The 19,474-nt window shown below is 41.3% G+C and overlaps 2 protein-coding genes across 2 annotated transcripts in view; both read right to left on the reverse strand.

The window, feature by feature from the left end:
- Nucleotides 1-11,010, reverse strand: part of vstm2la (V-set and transmembrane domain containing 2 like a) — a 41,095-nt gene extending 30,085 nt beyond the window's left edge. The window contains exon 1 of the mRNA XM_086028619.1: nucleotides 10,673-11,010. Coding sequence (XP_085884745.1) covers nucleotides 10,673-10,820 — 148 coding nt within the window. The 5' untranslated portion in view covers nucleotides 10,821-11,010. The remainder of the gene's footprint in view (nucleotides 1-10,672) is intronic.
- A 3,629-nt stretch (nucleotides 11,011-14,639) lies between these two features.
- ctnnbl1 (catenin, beta like 1) overlaps nucleotides 14,640-19,474 on the reverse strand; it is a 37,120-nt gene continuing 32,285 nt past the window's right edge. Inside the window, exons 15-16 of the mRNA XM_086028630.1 lie at nucleotides 19,068-19,140; nucleotides 14,640-15,352 (exon numbers count right to left, since the gene is read on the reverse strand). Coding sequence (XP_085884756.1) covers nucleotides 15,264-15,352; nucleotides 19,068-19,140 — 162 coding nt within the window. The 3' untranslated portion in view covers nucleotides 14,640-15,263. The remainder of the gene's footprint in view (nucleotides 15,353-19,067; nucleotides 19,141-19,474) is intronic.

Raw genomic sequence — 19,474 nt, forward strand, 5'->3', positions numbered from 1 at the left:
AACATATAGACAAACAAGATTTCACACTGACATTTACACTTACGGACAATTTCGAATCGTTAATTAATCTTCAATGCATGTTTTGGGAATGTGGGAAGAAGCCAGAAAATGCGGAAGGAAACACAAATAAGCATGGAGTAAACATGCAAACTCCAAACAGGAAGCGAGGGGACCAGATTTAAACCCGGAACTACAGAGCTGTGAGGCAGACTGGCCTCCCTCTTGCACACTGTGCCGGGTCTGGAAAGCAATCCAAGACCAATAAGTGTGTCCCTCCACAATGAAACTTGGCTAATTTACATGGTGGCCTGCTGGAGCCGAGGAGCTCTTTCAGGCAGTAAATGACTGATCCCGAAACCATGAATGCATCACGCTACATTGCTCGTCGTCCTCCTCCTTCTCCCTCGCTCAGTGAGACTGCCAACGCATGAATCCTGCCAAGTGGCTTGCCAGGAGAAGTGTGACTCTAAATCTGAATGCTTGAGTGCGTGCGCACGTGTGTGTGTGTGCGTGTGCGTGCGTGCGTGCGTAGCGTGTGTGTGTCACATTGGCAGTAATGTGTCTAATGGAAGATAAGCAACACTCTCTCAGACAAGCATTCCCAGAAAAGCTCTTCCCTCAACATTAGCAAGCAGAGTGTAACAGAGGGAAGGACGCTTCCTTCGTCCATTTCCTGGAAGACACACACACACACACACACGCGCACATACGCACAATCCATATTCTCGTCAATGTAAAGTCAACACTAGCGTGAGGCATTTGTCTAAATTTCCTTGATGTATGATGGGGAAAGCAATACGGAGTCAATAATTAAAAAATGTATATACAGTGTAAATATTCAATACAATGGAAGACACTCTGAATGTTCTGAACTCCTGTTGTAATGCCAGAATAAGGCTGTCCAGGGGAATTGTCATAACGTGGATTTCCATAATGGACACAAGTTGTGATTGAATCATCAGCACCCTGCTGGTTGTGGTCAAGTAATGTATTCCTCATTTGGTTTGCGTCAACAATCAACAGCATTCAATGAATCGATTATTGTGCCCATCCCAAGTCAACATTGCGTGTTTGTTGTGATATGCAATTTCACATGTTTTCTAATTAAATGATATTGACGATGGCACCAGTGCTGCTACAAACAAATATTTTGCTAGTCGACTATAGGCATCCATGGTATTCACGATTAGTTGACTAATCGGATCATATGTAAATCGTGGCATTTTTGCTGCTCTTATGGCATAACCATCATTATCTTCCGTCTTGAAGTCTTAAGCTGTGTGCAAATTAAAAATAAAGACAATTAAGGTGATAGTACATTCAACTTTTATTAAAATCCCTGATCGCCCCCATTCTCTGACGCACGTGCGCTATAAGTACCCGTTCCGTGCTTATTGGCAACGGAATGTGCACTAATCAAAAAAATACTGTTGTAAAACACAACACATACAGCCGGTTATGACTCCCAACAATCAAGCGATCGCTGTCTTAAAACACGGCCAAAATCTTTTTTTTTTTTTTAAGGGTTTTCTAATGGATGGATGATGTAATTACATGAAAATGAAGCCTATTTCATCTGAACCGAAAGGCCAGTGTACTAAGCACAACTGTGAATGTTGCACTGTACTACCCTCTCTATTTACAGTACATAAGACACCCCCATTCAAAGGCATTTGCAAACCAAACAAAATCTTAAAGCGTTGCTTCATCATATCTCACACAGACACTCATACGCACAGTCCACAGAGCTTCAAGACACAGAGATGATTTTCAGTCTTGAAGGGATGCCTCAAAGCAAGTACAGCTTTGGATAACCAATCTTCAAGCCGCCTGCAATCATTTCTCGCCTAAACTACATCACCCCACACACTCTCTCTCTCCCACGCGCGCACACACACAGACACACACCCGCACGCGTACAGGAGTGAAGGACATTTGCAGCATAAGGCCCTCTGAAGAAGAAGACAGAGGAAGAGTCCTTGACTGCAAGCGGAGCTTCCAGCTTGTTTGTGCTGGTTTGAAAAGGGAGCATTCTGATTGAAGGGGAAGCGAGGAGAGCCTCCCAGGCTTTATTACGCCCAACATAAGGATAGTGAGCGAGTGGGCGGGCTTTAATGATGGAGGGCGCTGAGAGCGGGGCCATGACGAGAGCCCGTGTACTGCTGCCATGTTTGGTCAAGGGTTGGGTGGATCAAGAAGGACCCGGTTCCTTCACGGTGGACACTTCCGTTTGAGACGCCATTGTTAGTGTTTGCATTGTTAAAAGTCATGAAGGCTACCAACATAACTGGTGCAAACAGTGTGACGAGGAATCATCAGTTGGGCTACCAATCACTGTAGTAGTGCACCTAATCTAGGCAATGGTTTGCTCTTGTGACATCCGGCTCTCTATTTTCATAGACAGGTGCGATCGATGTAAAAAGTGGCGCATCTTGATTTTGGTGCCAGGGCAAGTCACGTTTACCATAATTGGGGATTTGGCAGACCATGTTGCACCGTGCTGGGCGTTCTGGCAGACCGAGTTCATTTTCTATTACACACCCCCTGCGCACCTGACAATTTCATGACAAAAAGTAGACTAGACCTTAGACCAGCTAATATCTCGGAATCATAGTAGTAATCAATTCATTAAACGCATAATTATTATTATCAGCTTTAATATATTTTTTCAAATCAACCCCCTTGCTGCGGGGGAGGAGGCGGTCACTTCACAGCGGCCAATTTAACAGGACCCGCAAGTGGAGATCATCTTGAAGTTCCTTATATATACACTTGGTGTGCGTCTATTTTCATCATGGACTCCAGTGAGCCCTTTTATGCTTCCGCCATGTAAACTGCGCGCCTCTCTTGCGCTCAATTTAAAGGGAATGAGTGGAGCCGCTTTCATTGGCCAGGAAGTGAGCCGACTGTGTTCACTCCCACAACGGCGCAAACGTCCATTTTTACCTGCACGCGTCTACGGAAAATACCAAAACTAAGAAAACTCCACCCATATTTTGATATTTTTTATTCTAATAACAATGTAACAATTGTAATTCTTTGACTTTATTCTCACAATATGACACTTTGTTGTTTTTTTCCACGTGGTGCCACGTCTCCACAGTGGATTACACTGTTCATTTGTCCCTAATAGATGAATGAATGGCTATACGCTGTCCGTCCATCACCGTCTCATTTTATTACGGTTGCCGGTGACCTGGAGTTTATCCCAGCTGACTCTGGGATGAGAGGTAGTGTACACTTGAGACCGGTCGCCAACCAATCGCAGCGAATGGACATACAAAGGGAAATTAAGGAAGATTGTTCCATGTGACAGTAAGTTTAGACTCAAATATAAGTAAAAAATGACGGAATAGTTTAGGCCAGGCGCATAGATCTTATTTGACTGTTCCGATTGTCTTTGATGTAGTCTGACTGTGTTCCAGGGGAGGAGTTAGATGTAAGAAAACAGTTGCTCACGTAATTGTGAATGAAAAATCCAACACTGTGTAATGTTTATTCAGTGCTACTGGGATGTGTGCCCGTATTAATGGATCTAGTGGAGCGTATGCTTGTCGCTTTAACGACTTGGTGATGCTCCAGCACAAACCTGCACTACTTTACGCCCCTGCGGAAAGGAAGAGGGAGCGGGGAGGGGGCGATGCCGAGCCTACACAAGATACGCGTGGATACGCACACGCGCACACAAGTGAATCCGACAAGCTGCTGCTGAATGTTTGCCAGCATCGCGTCGGCCGTTGTTAAATGTTAAACCGTTGAACAGAATGCTCGTAATTCTGCTGCTAGTTTACCTTCATCTCTCAGACATGCCTTTTTAGGAAGGTGGAAGATTAACCAGCAGCAGTTCTTCAGAGACGTTACAAGGAATGTACTAATTTGTACTAAAAGTAATCAGAAGAATATTTTTAAAAAAGGCCAGCCCTCAACTAAACACCTTCTTTAGGCTTTCTTACGTACAGTACATATCACGCTATATGTAGACAGTATAATGTACGATGCATCTACACATTTTCTATAGCACTTAACCTGGTCAGGGTTGCGGGAAGCCGTAGCCTATCCCAGCTGACATCCGGGCGAAAGGCAATACGGACTGGTCGCCAGTCAATCACAAGGCACATATAGAGACCGATAATTCACACTCACATTCGCACAGTCCCCGAGTAAGAACTGAGCCTGCATGGCCTTCACTGAAGTCAGGCAATGATAGCTACATTTCATTTATGTTATGAAACTTTATAATAAATTGCTAATTATTTGGGTCGTCTGTTTGATTTATAATACCGTGATTGGAAGAGAAAAAGACGATTTAAAATGCACATCAGACATGAGCGATATGCTGTCGTTTTCTGGGCTTCTAAGTGGTTGGATGGCCCAGTTTTGTTTAAATATGAAAACACGACTGTTTGAAAATGGAAAGTCTTGCAATTCAACTGAACGAGGGTAATTGCTGTTCGATGACAACTAGGTTCCATTTAATGTAACGATTAAAACCACTTTGGGCTCATAGCATAGTGAGTCATATTTGAAAGTTTCTGAAAAACAAGAAGAAAATATTTTAAGCAAGCACATTAGTATTTGTTATTACTTATAAAACGACTTGGGCAATCATGCCATTGGCTCAAGATGTGACACATAGGCCCTTCTATGCAAAGTGTGCATGCTCGACTGGTGCTTGAATGCGCCCTATTTTCATAGAAAGGTGCACGCGCGCACAATGTAAAAATTGGCGCATCCTCATTTTAGTGTTGAAACAAGTCTAGTTTACCTTGTTTGGAAATTTGGCAGACATTGGCATTGCACCACACTGGTGGTTCCGGCGGACCGAGAGCGTTTTTTTTTTTTTATGACACGCCCCATGAGGCACAGCTGAAAATTTGGTAACAGAAAGGAGATTAGAATGAGTCTAGCTATAAGCAGGTATAAGTTGTGTGCGCAGGTGGTGTAATACCATTTTGGTGGATTAGATCGAGGTGAGTAGAGCTGCTTTTAATGGCCAGGAAGTGAGCTGGCTGTGTTCACTCCTACAACGGCGCAAACGCCACTTTTTACCTGTGCCCGTCTATGAAAAAAACAAAAGTAATTAAACTCCACCCACGCAGACAATTAGACTATGCTTTTTGTACTACATGTAAACTTACCCTGAGCACAAAAATAAGGCCGAGAATTTCCCATTGGTGTGAATGTGAGTGTGGATGCTCGTCTGCCTGTATTTACCCTGTGATTGACTGCGTGGTGACCAATCCTGGATGTCCCCCACTTCTCGGCCACCTCCCCACTGCCGACAAACACGACAGAAAACCGCTTTTCAAATGTCATTATAAAATAAAATGAGACCTTTTGGTGGGCCATCTCACTTGGTTTCCCACGAGGAGTTTTAGATTCCTTACGGCTCATTTAGCTTTCACTCATTAATTAAGACAATTGATTGGCTGGAATAATGGGATGGCTGGATAAGCATACCCTAATGAGACGGTAATTGAAAAGTATCAGCGGCTGGAACGGCCCTGGGGCAGATTAAGGCAGGGACGTCGTCGCAATCACAACACGTCTTCACACCAAATGTTTTGCTTTCCTTTGCTTCCATTTATTTCTCCATTTATTTCACCTTCTTCTTCACTTTTACCCTGACTGGTCAAATGCCAATGTGTGGGAAAAGATAGTAAAATCTGCCTCTAAAGTCAGTTTGAATTTCTGTAATACATGATGTAAGTCGTAGCAAAAAGTAAGTAAGAGTAAGAACAGTATCATATGACCTGAGTTCAGCAAGCATCAAAAGATGAACTCTTTCTTTGGTTTATGGGGCTTTTTGTTTTCTTATTTCTTATCAAATAAGAAGGAGCAACCTTAACAAGCAGAGGAGGATGAGGGTAGAGAAGAAGGTGGTCATGTGACAGACTGGTAGAAGAGAGAGTAGTGCCATCAACTTGTCTCGCTTGCTCCACTATATAAACTCCAACACGAGACACATTGCGTGAGCAATGCACACAGTTTGCCACTAAAGTTGGAAATATAAACTCATTTGACTCCTCCGGCAAATTCGCAACACCAGGCGAAGAAGCATGCGGGCTGGTCACCTCCACAGACCTCATGAGTAGCCTGTGGGGCTGTTCCAAAAAAAAATCTCACCAGTGGTGGGACATTATGATTTCCTAGGAATTTTGCAGAAGTGATTATTTGAAAATGCAAACACTTGCAAAGATTTATAAATGAAGTGCAGCATATAGATACTTATCTGTTTCCCACCATTTAAAATCAGTGTCGATAGTAATTGTGAGAAATCATTAAGTCTTCACATAGATGAAAGTCAAGATTAACAATGAACATCAGTAATTAACAATGACAAATAATTTGAGGACATTTGAGCCAACTAAGTATTTCACAAGTGTTTATCAAACTGCTTGTAGCCCTTCAAAGCAAAGTAGCCCTCAGTTTCAAAAAGGTAGGTGAGCCCTGATCCATCCATTCCTCCCTACAATAATTTACAACTATCACCTCATCCCTTTAGACTAAAAATTCAATGTCGTGCATTTATGCACCAAACTGTGCGATGAGTCAATTAATTGCCACCTTAGTTCAATTAGGAATGACAGACCGAGAGCTTGAATACGGAGATAGACTTTGAACAGCCTTTTCATTATACCCTCGTATAGCTACCCAACTCCTACTCTTTTTTTACTACACCAACAGGACAAAACTAAAATAAAATGCATCCTCGCGCATCCGTTTCCCGCACTGTGCCGAAATAGCTCCACCAACAAGGCCATTATTCACTTTGAAAGCCGGTTTTCTTTATGTTATGGATGCAGCGGCGCCCCCTGAGATATTAGTCACTGCCAATGGTGGATACAATAGATATTTTGAACCTAAACACAAACAAAGTGCTTGAAAGCACACAGAGTGATTGGGCTCACTCTTAACTCAAAACGAAAAAAATCTACATTAAAAATCCAAATACCTGAGAAAACAACCGTCATTTGGATCAGAATCAGATTTGTGGGCCAAGCTACAGGTGAAAACATCCTTCAACAAGGTCACCCACATCTGAAATGTGCTGTACGTTTACTCCTCTTCCCCTTTAATCGGTCGGAAGGCTAATGTTGCCATTTTCCGTCTACTCTTGAACTAAAAGGTACATAGCAAAGGCATTCGGACCTTTGCCAGATCGGGCATGAACCTGGCACAGATGGAATTCATCATTGGGTTGCCAGTGTCGGAACGGCACTCGTTCGTTAATTGAGGACTTCCTGTATTTAAAAGAAAAAGATTCATATTTCGCGTATATATAGACAATTATTTTTCTTATTTCACGTTTTTTTTGTTTGAATACAGTGAAGCCCATCTATTTTGCAGTTCACCATCCATGGCCCCGCTATATCATGGGGTGTGTTTTTTCACACACATTTTCTCCTGCAGTCTTGCACGGTTTTCATCTTTGGCTCTGAGTTGGTAACATCATGCAATCGTGCGTAGAACACTTAAACTTTTATTATAAGCACTCTCGACTAGTAAAACACTTTACATTTTTCTTTTCACTATTCCGGTGGCCTCCACGCGTTCTGCATCTTTTAAGGCTTCTTGGCAGTGAGCCGGAGGAAGACCCTGACCGTTCAAGAGAAGCTGAATTTACTAAGGTGGATTACATGGCCACAATTCAAAATCGCACTAGATACTTTTCTACAGTGTGTTGTTTTAAAAAACAAATCGTTTGAAATGGTTTTAAAAGACGTGGAAGGGGTAAAATTATTTTTTAAACGTTTTTATATGGTGCCTCTGTATCACAGATTTTCAGCTATCATGGATGGTGTGGAACTTAACCCCCGTGTTAAATGGGGGTTCCCTGAACTTACATTTCCTGCTTTAAAGCCATTGTAGACAATTACATTTTGGTGAAAATCTAGAAAGTTGAAGGTGTAAGGAATTTATTTTCACTTTTCACAGTCACAGCCTGCTTGAATCGGGGCCCAGCGGGGTCATAACCCACCAGATGGCGCTTACTGTTGTATGGCAGTTTGCACCTGTGACCCACAAGGGAGAGACATTCACTATGAACCTGGATGTTTAAGGGAAGGGAGGGAGTTCATGTTTTTCTGGGTTCAAAGGGTTGAAAGAGAGTCACTTCCTGCTTTCTGCGTAAAGAGTCAGTTTGTTGTGGAGAATAAATGGGACACAACTCGCAAAAAAAAATGTTTGTCAATTCCCAACCCTATCAGTTCCCGGTGAATGTCTCTCCCTTGTGAACTTCCGCACACTCATATTTTGATGCGCATTACTGCCACATACAGGATTGAAGTGGAATAATATTTCCTGCCATGTCATGCATTATAAGTAAAACAAGCGAAATGGACATGTTTAGGACCGTTCAACCCTGTTTTGTGGCAAATCAGATCTACAAATGAGTAGAAAAAATAACCCGAGACTGAAATGGCCCCATAAATACAATTTAGACAGCAGGGGTGTCAAACTCCAGTCCTCGGGGGCCGCCCCCCTGCATGTCTTAGAGGTTTCCTCGTCCAACACACCTGATTCAAACGATCGGGATCAGGATCATGCTCCTGCAGAACTTGCTGATGAGCTGATCATTTGAAACAGGTGTGTTGCAGCAGGCAGAGATGGGAAACAGGCAGGACAGCGGCCCTCGAGGACCGGAGTTCGACACCCCTGATTTCGAGTTACCAGGCACTCAAGAAACGTCTCAACAGAACCCATGCAGACACATATACAGTAGAACCTGCAAACTCAACACCAAGCCAAAAATGCCCACATTGAGATACAAATGTGGAATCCTAATTAACTCATAGTTTGTGTCAACGGTGAACGTCAAATTCAAATATACACACTCAAATGATTTTTCAACTCGATTCTGGCTAAGACCAATCACCAGCAGTTGGCGGACCACCCTGGCATAGATTTTGATTGCAGTTGTTTTTGTCATCTGACTGTTAACTTCTTAAACATGCAAAGGGACATTTTTGACTCTTGATCTGTGGTTGCTAGGATGTGTAAGCACCGGAGAAAGGAAAGAAGGAGCTCAGAATCAGATGGGAGGATGTTCAGGCAGAGCTCGACTGACAGTGAATACTAACTTCCATCTTGTGTCAGCTGTGCCTGACAAAAAGGAGGACGGCCGCCGTGCTCGGACAGAACAAAAACTGCTGTCAGTCATTGAAGACCAGCAGTGCCTCAGCAGACATCTCACACACAGAAGTCTGTTTGATCACTAAAATGCAACAAAATTCATCCAAATTCTGACATCCAGACATAACCTTTTCAGAATGCAAATGACCTTTCCCTGTTCTAATGAGACCCAATACATGAGCAAAAAGCCTTTTATCACAAAGATAATGATCAAGGGAGGTGAACAAGAATGATCAATACAAATTTGATTAGCAACAAACGCTACATGATATTTCATCTGTCCGGACAAGGGGCTTGAAAGTTGAATGTTCGAGACCGACTCTGGATGTCAAACACAAGAAGAAACACCTGCAGACTAAACATTTACCAACCAACGCAGCAATACGCAGGTTGGACTAATAAATGTAGCGATGGCTGATTGCGTCATGATCGCTAATGAGGTGCTTGAGCAAGGCATCGATGCAGCAGACTCTCTTACGTGTGTATTTTTCTACACAAGTATGAGTGTAAGTGAAATTCGCTTCGCAGGAACCACCTCCTGCATAATTCAAATGCATGAATTTGGGCATTAAGATTTGTGTATTATTTCTTGAAAAATGAAGGTTCCGATTATGTCATCACTCTCTAGAATGGATAATCTGCTGGAAGTAAAGGATCATAATAAACTGATTTACTGGTGTAATAATACATTTTCAAATAACAGAGTAATAAAATATATTTTCTATGCCACTCATCCGCACTAGTGTGAGCTGGAGCCTATCCCAGCTGACTTTGTGCAAGAGGCTTGTACACCCTGAACTGGCCGCCAGTATTTGCGGGAAAATATAAATATTAAATATTGTCACCCTCTGAACATAAGGGCCTATGTCATTGTTTCATTTGTTTTCACAAAACACAAAAAACTGAACCAAATTGTGATGAATTACATTAATAATTTTTATTTGAGGGGCAAAATGGAACGAACTGTTTAACTAAGGACAGAGGTGGCCAGCATCCTGAGGAAATGTTTAAGGCAAAAAAAAAAAAAAAAGATTTTGGTTAAAATATGACTCAGGACATTATTTTAACAGGCAATGAATCGTACAAACAAGTTCTCTTCTGTGATATACACCTAATTGTTATTTTTCCAAGTGCACATTTTTCACTGCAGCATGAATGTTTAATGTCTTGTTGCAGAACCTATATAATAATGCCAGGCTGCTCACAGAATCAGTTGAGAATACGCATGTTGTTCAATGGATACTTCTCTGACACGGTCCATCAAAACTGAGCCTTCTTTGTAGAGGCAGACTTTTTAAGATACAGCATTTGTATTGGAAGTCAGAGCTTAAAGCTTGTGTGATCTACTTAATGTTGTGTCGATGAACTCTTTTTTTTATTTACGGATCTATTTTTTTTAGGACAAAAAAAAAAAGAAAGCCTCTTAGTTGACCCATCACTACCCTGTTGTGTGTTTAACGCGTGGGAGTGAACGGCTTCCCCCGAGCAAGCTTGGCTTTGGCACGCTACGGCGGTTCGGGTGTGTTCGCACGCCTACCGTGTCCGCTGATGTGGTTCTCCGTGTGTCCGTGTCCAGTGTGCCTGGTGGACACGCACAGTCCCACGTAGTGTAAAGTCCCCAACAGCACCCCGAAGGCTCCCATCGCGCTTCTTCTCGTGTCTGTGTCTTGTTCTCCGGCTCTCATAGGGCGGAGGTTCGCCCAGTGTTCTTCTCTCCACCTCCTGATGCGTTAAATCCACGGGGAGGGAGGGGAGGGGGCTCGTCGTGGCGTGAAAGTGAACGTGGGCGAAATGCACGAACGAAGTCTCCTCAAATGTCAGGCAGCTCACCCGGGCGGGAATGACTAACTGACTGGTCTCCGCCTGCCCCGCGCTCGGCGCTATTTGCTGCGGAAGGAGATGTCACTGAGTGCTGGGGCTTAGTGAGGGGGAGCGTCAGCATTCATTAGTAGTGGGAGAATTAATCACTTACCTTTACTGGTGGGAAATAAGGAAATACTAAAGTGGATTTGTTCACTGAAGAAGGCAATACTTTGGATTTTGTTCACCTTAAATTCGTATTTCACCCCAATCAAAAGTATTCTTTTTGCCTAAGTTAAAAAAAAAGTCACAAAGTAATGTATATATGGATGATTTATTATAAGACATACAGTATATAGACTATTTTGACTTTTTCTATTCTAATTTTGTGCTTCTTTTTCCTTTCCTTGATTCCTTTCTTCCCTTCGGACCTAAACCTCTTGTCCTTCTTTTTCCTTACTTTCTTGTGGTGTCTTGAAATAAGAGTTAATTTCATTCCGTGACTACACTGGTAACTCAAGTCCAAACACTCGTATCTCAAATAATCTTTCGTCATTGAAATGAATAGTAATGGTAATGCCATTAATACGTTAAAGCCTTGCCAAAAAACAACAACGCATTTGTGTAATGTATATCTTACTGTATATTTTCAAAACGTACAGTAATTACATAATTTCATAAAATGTAAAAAAAAAATTTTAACCGTTTGCGTCACCCTTTTTGCTTCAGTTCAGTGGTCATTATGCTGCTCCATCTGGTGTGTGTGCCTTGGCCACCTGGGGGCAGTATAATATATATAAGGTGAATACATAGAGACAGAGCAGACGTCACAAGTTACAACTTCTCAGCAGTAACAGTAATCATTCTTCGCAGAGGATAAATAAAATTCACCTGTAAGTAATACTATATTTTTTGATTACATGTGCTGCTCCACCGTTTGCAGGGGTGTCAAACACGTTTTTTGTCACAAGCCACATCGTGGTATGGGTTCCCTTGGAAGGCCATTAGGCCATTATGACTGAACCTATGTGAACCTATATGATCACCTTATATACACAACAAATGTATGATAACTATTTTTTTAAATTGGAAGACAGTAAAGAATTGTTCTGTCTACTAGTTTTTCATGGATTTTAAAAGGGGAGATTTTACCCAAAAATCCTTACCTATGCCTATCTCATTATTAAAAGTGAAGACAATTTGCAATTTTTGGTTTCTGAGCAAGAAACATGAAAATTTCTCAAAAGAAAATCGTAATTTGGGTCACCTGTATTGCAAGGCACCACTGTATCTTGGTTCTGGCTTTAGAAGTGTGAGGCAGATGTGCTGACCACTCAAGTTGAGTGACTCAACCGCCGTGATGTGCCGGTTTGTTATGCTTTCCTTCAGTGATCCGTTTCTAATTTTCTATTGCCATTGCTTTACGACTTAACTTTGACTGCGTAAATATGCAAATTTGTACTTTCCCCTTCTTACTTTTTTCAACCCCTGCGGATGACTTCACAGTCAAAAGATATACATAAAGGTGTGGTGAAATCAACGGCGGCTGAAGTTTTGATTGATTGAGAAAAATGCTCACTAATGTAAATGTACATCAAAAGTGTGCAAATACTGAAAGAGCACTTACACTAATGCATGGTGAATCGCCAATTGGACTTCAAGTACACTATTGTGAATGTTCGGAAAAGAGCCTACACAAAAACGCTAAAAAATATGTCAATGTTAAGGGGGAGAAAAATCCTTAGAGCCGCTTTTCCGCGTTGCTGTCCATGGTGCTGAAACAGCCTATTCAACTGTGGAGGCACACTACCTATTGGACTTGATGGAACTGTGCTTTGTTCTTTTTTCATTCATTCATTATCCAATCCACTTATCCTCACATGGGTCGCGGGGCTTTGCTCTTTGTATACACTTAATTGATCTTGTATGCACATCTAGCCTGAGAGGGGGGTTGTGATGTGTCTGTACATGTATACCTCATTGAGCCAAATGACAAATGCGCCACAAGAAGAAAAAAATGAGGGCTTAACATCCAGCAACAGCATGATACAGTATTATATGCGATAAACGGCATGTGAACAATTTGGTGGAGTATTTCATTGAGAAAAGCAACTCACGGCTAGAGCATATTTGATGTTTGCCAAATTACACTCTTAAAACTGCTGGGTCAAATGTGACCCAAATTGGGTGAAATAGCTCACACAGTGCTGGGTCCAAAAGAGACCAATTCCAATGCTGTGTAATTTCTAGCCAGCACTTTGGGTAGAGGATTTGAACCAGCAGTGTTAATTACTGAGCCATCCTGCTGCCACCAACATTTTCACAGAATATTACAGTAAATTTACTTCAACTTTAAATGGTAACCAGCTTCAGTCACCTCAAATCCGATTTTTAGATCAATCTGCTGGGTCACAATAATTAATTTTGGTAGTAAGCCAACCTGCACAAAATCCACAGCTACTGGGCGAGTGGGTTAGGAAAACAACTAAGCATTTTTTAGTGTGTAACGAAGGTTTTAATCCTCTTTTCACTTTCTTTGTTCTGTTTGGCTCGGCGATAGCAACTCAGCTTTCCCTTTGTTTTGGAGGGAATTGCAATTTCTAGTTTAAGATAACAACAATACATTTACATTAAATAACTTGCACCAATAGTTTGGTTTCAGGATTGGTGGTGTTGAGGTCCTCGTTTTGATTCCTATCTTGTGACTCTACAGGACCTTTTGCTCTCGGAGTCTCGCTAAAAAGAAAAGAGGCCATGCAACAGTGTCTCGGCATTGCACTGTGTTTTCATTCTGCCATTTGGAAAGACAATTATTCGCCCTCCCCTCAGCTGTGAAATTGCTGTTGAACACGATGCCGTCGTAATCACTGAAAAGAGATGCACAATGGCCTCCTCTGCCAATACAATATGCAAATCGGGTCCTTTTGCTCAACTCATGTTTTACTGTTAGGTGTTTTCTTTTTTTTAAGTGCATGTGCAAGGATAGCAGATAGTTTAAATTCTGTGACTAAACACTTCACATCCCCGAAGTCTGATCAAGTATTTTTGTCATCTCTTGCATGGAAGCGAGATTTCACTGACAGCCACCCATCCAAATAATTGTTTTTTTTCCACCATTCACAACAATGGACAATTTAAAGTACATGTGTGAAACCCCAGTCCTCGATGGCCACTATCCTGCAAGTTTCAAATGATTTTGCTGCTTAATTCACAGTCCACAAACGCAAACTTAATACCGGGTTTACTAGATTAGTGTGGTTGCATAGAACCTCGACTTCCAAGGGTGGGCATTTTACAAAATGTTGCTGGTCCGTCCTTCGTATTACGACATTTCTCAAGACTAACCCTAACCGGCTAGTGTTTTGGGTTTGCAAAACAACACCAATCATTTTCTTGTTAAAACACTCAACAGATGTTTACTACATCCCAATTGCACGTCATATGAACAGCAAACCTTGTTAATATTTGCCCTTTACCTTTGTTTGATCACATTTTTGAATTACTGTGCTACTCCATCCATTTTTAAAAATAAAGTTAAGTAAAAAAAAAGAAAATCCCATAACTGTGTTATCACAATGAGGATAATCTCAGTCTCAGATATGCCTCGTGTCATTTTTGTTTTCATCAAAATTGAACGCGGGTCTCATAGACCCAAACACCATACAAGGGTTAATAAAAATTCTTTCACAAACTCAGACTCAATGCAGCATTCTTCAAATAAAGCAAATGCCATCAGGATTTTATTACCAAATGTTTTATTACAAAATATTTCCAACTTAAATCCAAAACAAAAGTTTGTTTAAAAAAAAAATGGAGCCACGCCATAAACTAAGAGATCTACATACACTAAGCTTGAAGATTTTGGTGTATTTTCAGACACATTTTCACACAGACTTTAACTGTGTTGCTTGACATTGTCTAAATTAAGATAATTACGCAACATAATTATAATTTCAGTTCCGTGGAAATTGCACTACATGTCAAAATAACACAAGGGTATTGAGTGATACTGTTTACTCTATGACTCACAGTAGATTTGATTGCCATAAATAAAAATGAGTTGTTAAATTTGCTTAGTCGCTAATTGTTATGCACAATTTGGCCTGGCTGACTATGGAAAAAAAAAATGTACACTTGCCAATCCCAAAAGATAGACGGTTTTTGACTGTAACAATGCTTTCAACGTAAACGGAAACAATGTCAAAAGCATTATGTTACAGAAAATTAGATACCGTCTGTCAAAACCACGACTGACCCAAATACAACCAGATTGGGTGTGGGCGTGTGCGTGTGCGTGTGTTTTTCATGCCAATGAAAGAAAAACTACATTAAAAGTTTTCTAAAAGGTCCATGATCCTCTTGCGTTCTGCTTCTTTGAACTCATCACTCTTGCCATCCCCGATGCTTTCTGCGTACTCTACAAACGAGACACATACAGGTGAGAGGCTTCATAGAGTTGACAGCTTAAAGATGACGACAACCACACATTAATGATCCAGCTCTGCAAGAAGGACTCAAGAAACATTCAAACGTCATTTAAGATGACTTTGTACCGACAAGTTTTGTTTGCGGATCAAGGAAAGAGTAAAGCATACCGAAAACTATTTGAAAGAAAGGGAGTTGTTTGAGGGAAGGATGAAGGCCAAATGCATTCGATTGTGTATCCGTGTATTGTCTCAACTAGCGGTGTTAGGATGTTAAAACATTGTGCAGCTGTATTTTAAAACAAGCTTTCTTATCACAGGGGCTAAAAACAGAACATGCAGTGAAACAAGTCCTCTTGGCGCTGAAGAGGGATAGTCCAGATGTATTTTAATGTGTGTGACTGCCGAGCAAAAAGAGAAGGTTGCAGCAGCTGCATCCTCAGTGGGGTCTCCGCTATCATCCGAGGTGGGAATTACACATCACGCCACAGGAAGAACAAAATAAATAAAAAAAAAAAAACAGAGTAGAGCGAAAAGACTTCAGAGAATTTTACTGCATGGAAGATTTGGCAGCTTTTACAAGACAAACTGCATGTTGTGATGGCCAAGGGTTCCCGTCTGTCATTCGTCAGCCCATCATTATTTGAGACGAACTGAATTATAGTCGTCAGTTCGTCAGTCCGTCATTTAAGTCTGTCAGTTAGTCCGTCAGTGTGCCCCCCCCCCCCCCCCCAAAAAAAACGGGCATTCGCCAGTGACGGACGCGCATAATGACGATTACACTGACGGATGAAAACTCACTTCCGTCATTCGTCTTGCCGTCATTTTTAAAAGGTGAAACATCATTCATGTTTGAATGCTTATCAGTTTACCCAACGACAAAATAGTTAAGCGGGCTGATAAAAGTGACACATCCACTAAATAGAAAGGTAAAAACCAGCTGGTATGCCACCATTCTGTTACCATGGCAACATACAATACAGAAGTGTGCAGCACTATTACAAAGGTCGGCGATTTGGAATGATTCGTTTTCTGTGCTAGAAAACTAAAGAGCGGTATTTTTAATGAATTGGGGGTCCTGCAAACTTCAAAAATCAACTACAGAAACCTGATGAGTAATTAAGAGGAAACATTTCATCTATCACCCATATTTTTTTTTATTTTGAGCAGAGTAGAGGTGAGCTGAAGCTGGATAACAAGAATATCACACAAAACAAAGGACACCTTGACACAGGCTGCCAGCTCATTTTGGGAGCTATGTTTAGTAAACCATCTGGTGGGCTTTTATCAGAGCATTATTATAGGGATGGCAATGCAAAGTGGCCTCTGGCCACTAAATTATAGCCAAGTCAAGTCGGAAAATAATAAGGCAACCTTCTGTTTTTGAAACTGGCTTGAAATCTCCAAAGTCATGTGTGAGTGCACATTTGACGATTTTAAAACAAAGGCCAACTTCTTTACACCTGAATAACAGTAAAGCATATTCAAAGGTTGCCCATACAGTTATTAAAGGTATTCTAACGGCGGCAGGTTGGCCCTGGAATGGATCAATTTCCTTTATTCCGTATGGGGGGGCGAAAAATCCAAATCATTGATCAACCTGCGTCTCACAACTGATCGTGGCTGACCTTGTCCCCTTCGGTAGGGTTTAGTCCCATTTATGTGCTTATTTCATGTACACAATCTGCGACATGAGCTCCAAACCTTCTCGAATAGAAAACCTCTCCTGCCTGTCATTTAGTGACACACATTTAGTAAGTGCTTAACCTTCTTCTGCAGTTTTCCATCGACTGGGTGAGGCCATGGAAATGGAAATAGTGAGCGGCAAATATGCACATGCTCAAAATGCCTTCACCCAATAAGGTCACATGCATCTTACAAGTACACAACATGGACATGAATGTTTCAAGTACTGCATGTTTGCATTAGTCCAAGGGTGGCCATGAGAAATAATAAAAAAAAAAATCAATGCATACCCAACATATTCTTCCTGATATGTTTGATCATGTAAAAGGACTGAAGCGTGACAACAATCAAGGCAACATAAACATGCACGCGCACACACAGAAGAACTTTGGCACATTGTCTTGATGCCCAGATGCAATCGGAGGCAAATGCAACACATTTCCCCACACAATGACAACTGGCACGTCGACACGTTGTTGCCACCAGCGCGCGTGACGGATGGCTCTATCTAGCCTGCTACACGCTCCAGGGCCAGAGGGGGTGTGAGTGGAGCCTCTTCAGCTTTATCACACAATGATATAGGAATGACAGATGACACTGAAAAAACAAACATAGCTGCTGGCTTCGGGCCCGCTTCCGTTTCTCTTTCACACACTGCAGTCTGTTGATTGTTGAACTGAGAATGGTCGCAACTGTGGCAGTACGGGAAGAAGACAAGTGTCTTTTTTTTTTTTTTTTTTTGCAAAACAAATCTTGTCTCTTTCTGAGTACCGTTTCTATGCGCTTACATATTCACAGAGTGTTTCCGCCCATTGGTGGCGGGAGGGTGACTGACCACCGTTGGCACTGTGGGTGCGAGAAGAGAAGTGGCTTGGGGTCGTCGCACGAATCTGCAGGTTTCACATAAGCCTTGTAAACAATGATCAATGGCTAAGCAGACTACCAGTCTGAGTTTTCGCCTCAGTTATAAATGAATGTGCCGGAGGAGAAAAATCGAAATGAGTCCAACTCTTTTTGTGAGGAAAGAGTGAAAAAGGCAGGAAATTCTGTTTTCAGAGTGAGTGGCTGCCCGAGTTTACCTGGCTGAGCTGTTTAAATAGTTTATTGAATGTATTGTCAAAGTATTTAGCAGCAGTGCGGTGAAAATAAGAGGAAATGTGAATGTTTACTATTACATGTAAATGTGTGTGTGTGTGTGTGCGTGTGTATATATACACAAATCGGTGCACAGTCTTAAGATAGTAGTCATCTGAAGTCAGTTTTACAGTGCTGGGACTTGGGGGCAAATGAACTTCATGCGGCAAAGTCGCTCCAACTGTCTGTCTGTCAAAGTCACTGACGTAGCTCGACTATCAAGAGAGGAAAATTGTGGGCTGCTCTGCACAGTTTAAATTGAAAATGTTGATTATCTAAAAATGAAAACCTACCGGTCATTTATTGTTAAATGGAAATAGGTTTTTTGTGCTCTGACAAACCCAATATATATATATATATATATATATATATATTTTTTTTTTTTTTTAACCAAATACCTGATTACTGGGTAGAATTTTCAGTAGGATAACCAAAATACCAAAATATTCGATTGATGCAGCTGTAGTGTGGATCTCTGGTGTGTGCTTGTGCTCAGAAATCAGGATGGGGGCAAATACTTTTTCTTGGCACTGTATTGTACGCTGCGGTTGATTAGAATATTTTTTTCAGGTTTATTGAAATATTTATTTATTTTATCTATTTGATTACAAAATGTAATCAAACCACTTAAATTTTATTTACCGCCGGTATATATTATGCGCAGCATCAGTACAAAGTATTATAGTCAAGAAAAGAATGAAAAAGAAACGAAATCAAAATATTGGATTAAATTTGTTGTGTCATTTATCAACCTGACTATGCTAAATTGAATGTAGCAGAAATACAATAAAAAAAGCTACTTGAAATGTCTTTGAAATGGATGATTATATCACCACTTTGTTTTTGGTAGTGCTGCAGGCCGCTTACTGAGCTCATTGAATGACTCACCTCTCATGATGTGGCGCACGACTTTGACAGAGCCTCCTCTTAAATTGAGAATTTGATGAACTCTCTGCTGCAGCTAAATTCAGACAGAAAGACAGAAAATAAGGTGTACAACTTCTGGAATACGACAAAAGGCGAAGATCATAATTTCAAAGGTAACACTGAAATTTAAGAGGAAACTCAAGGTATTTAAGCAAATTCAAACTAGTGGGGACATATTCGGGAAAATTCACTTAAGTCCTCAAGAGTTTCTGCCCGCCTACCAAGAGTATAATTAGAGAATCAAGTAAATCTTTTGTGAGCTGCATATTTCTAAAAATGTACCTGTAAGCCAGCAGCTTCTGATAATTGTATCAGTGTAGTGTCTGGCGAGCTGATAAAACAAGAGTTTTCAAAACCTTTTGGGTTCG

Source organism: Filicampus tigris, chromosome 1 (genome assembly GCF_054856515.1).
Source record: "Filicampus tigris isolate MCC_2025a chromosome 1, RoL_Ftig_1.0, whole genome shotgun sequence".
In the NCBI taxonomy this organism is placed as follows: Eukaryota; Metazoa; Chordata; class Actinopteri; order Syngnathiformes; family Syngnathidae; genus Filicampus; species Filicampus tigris.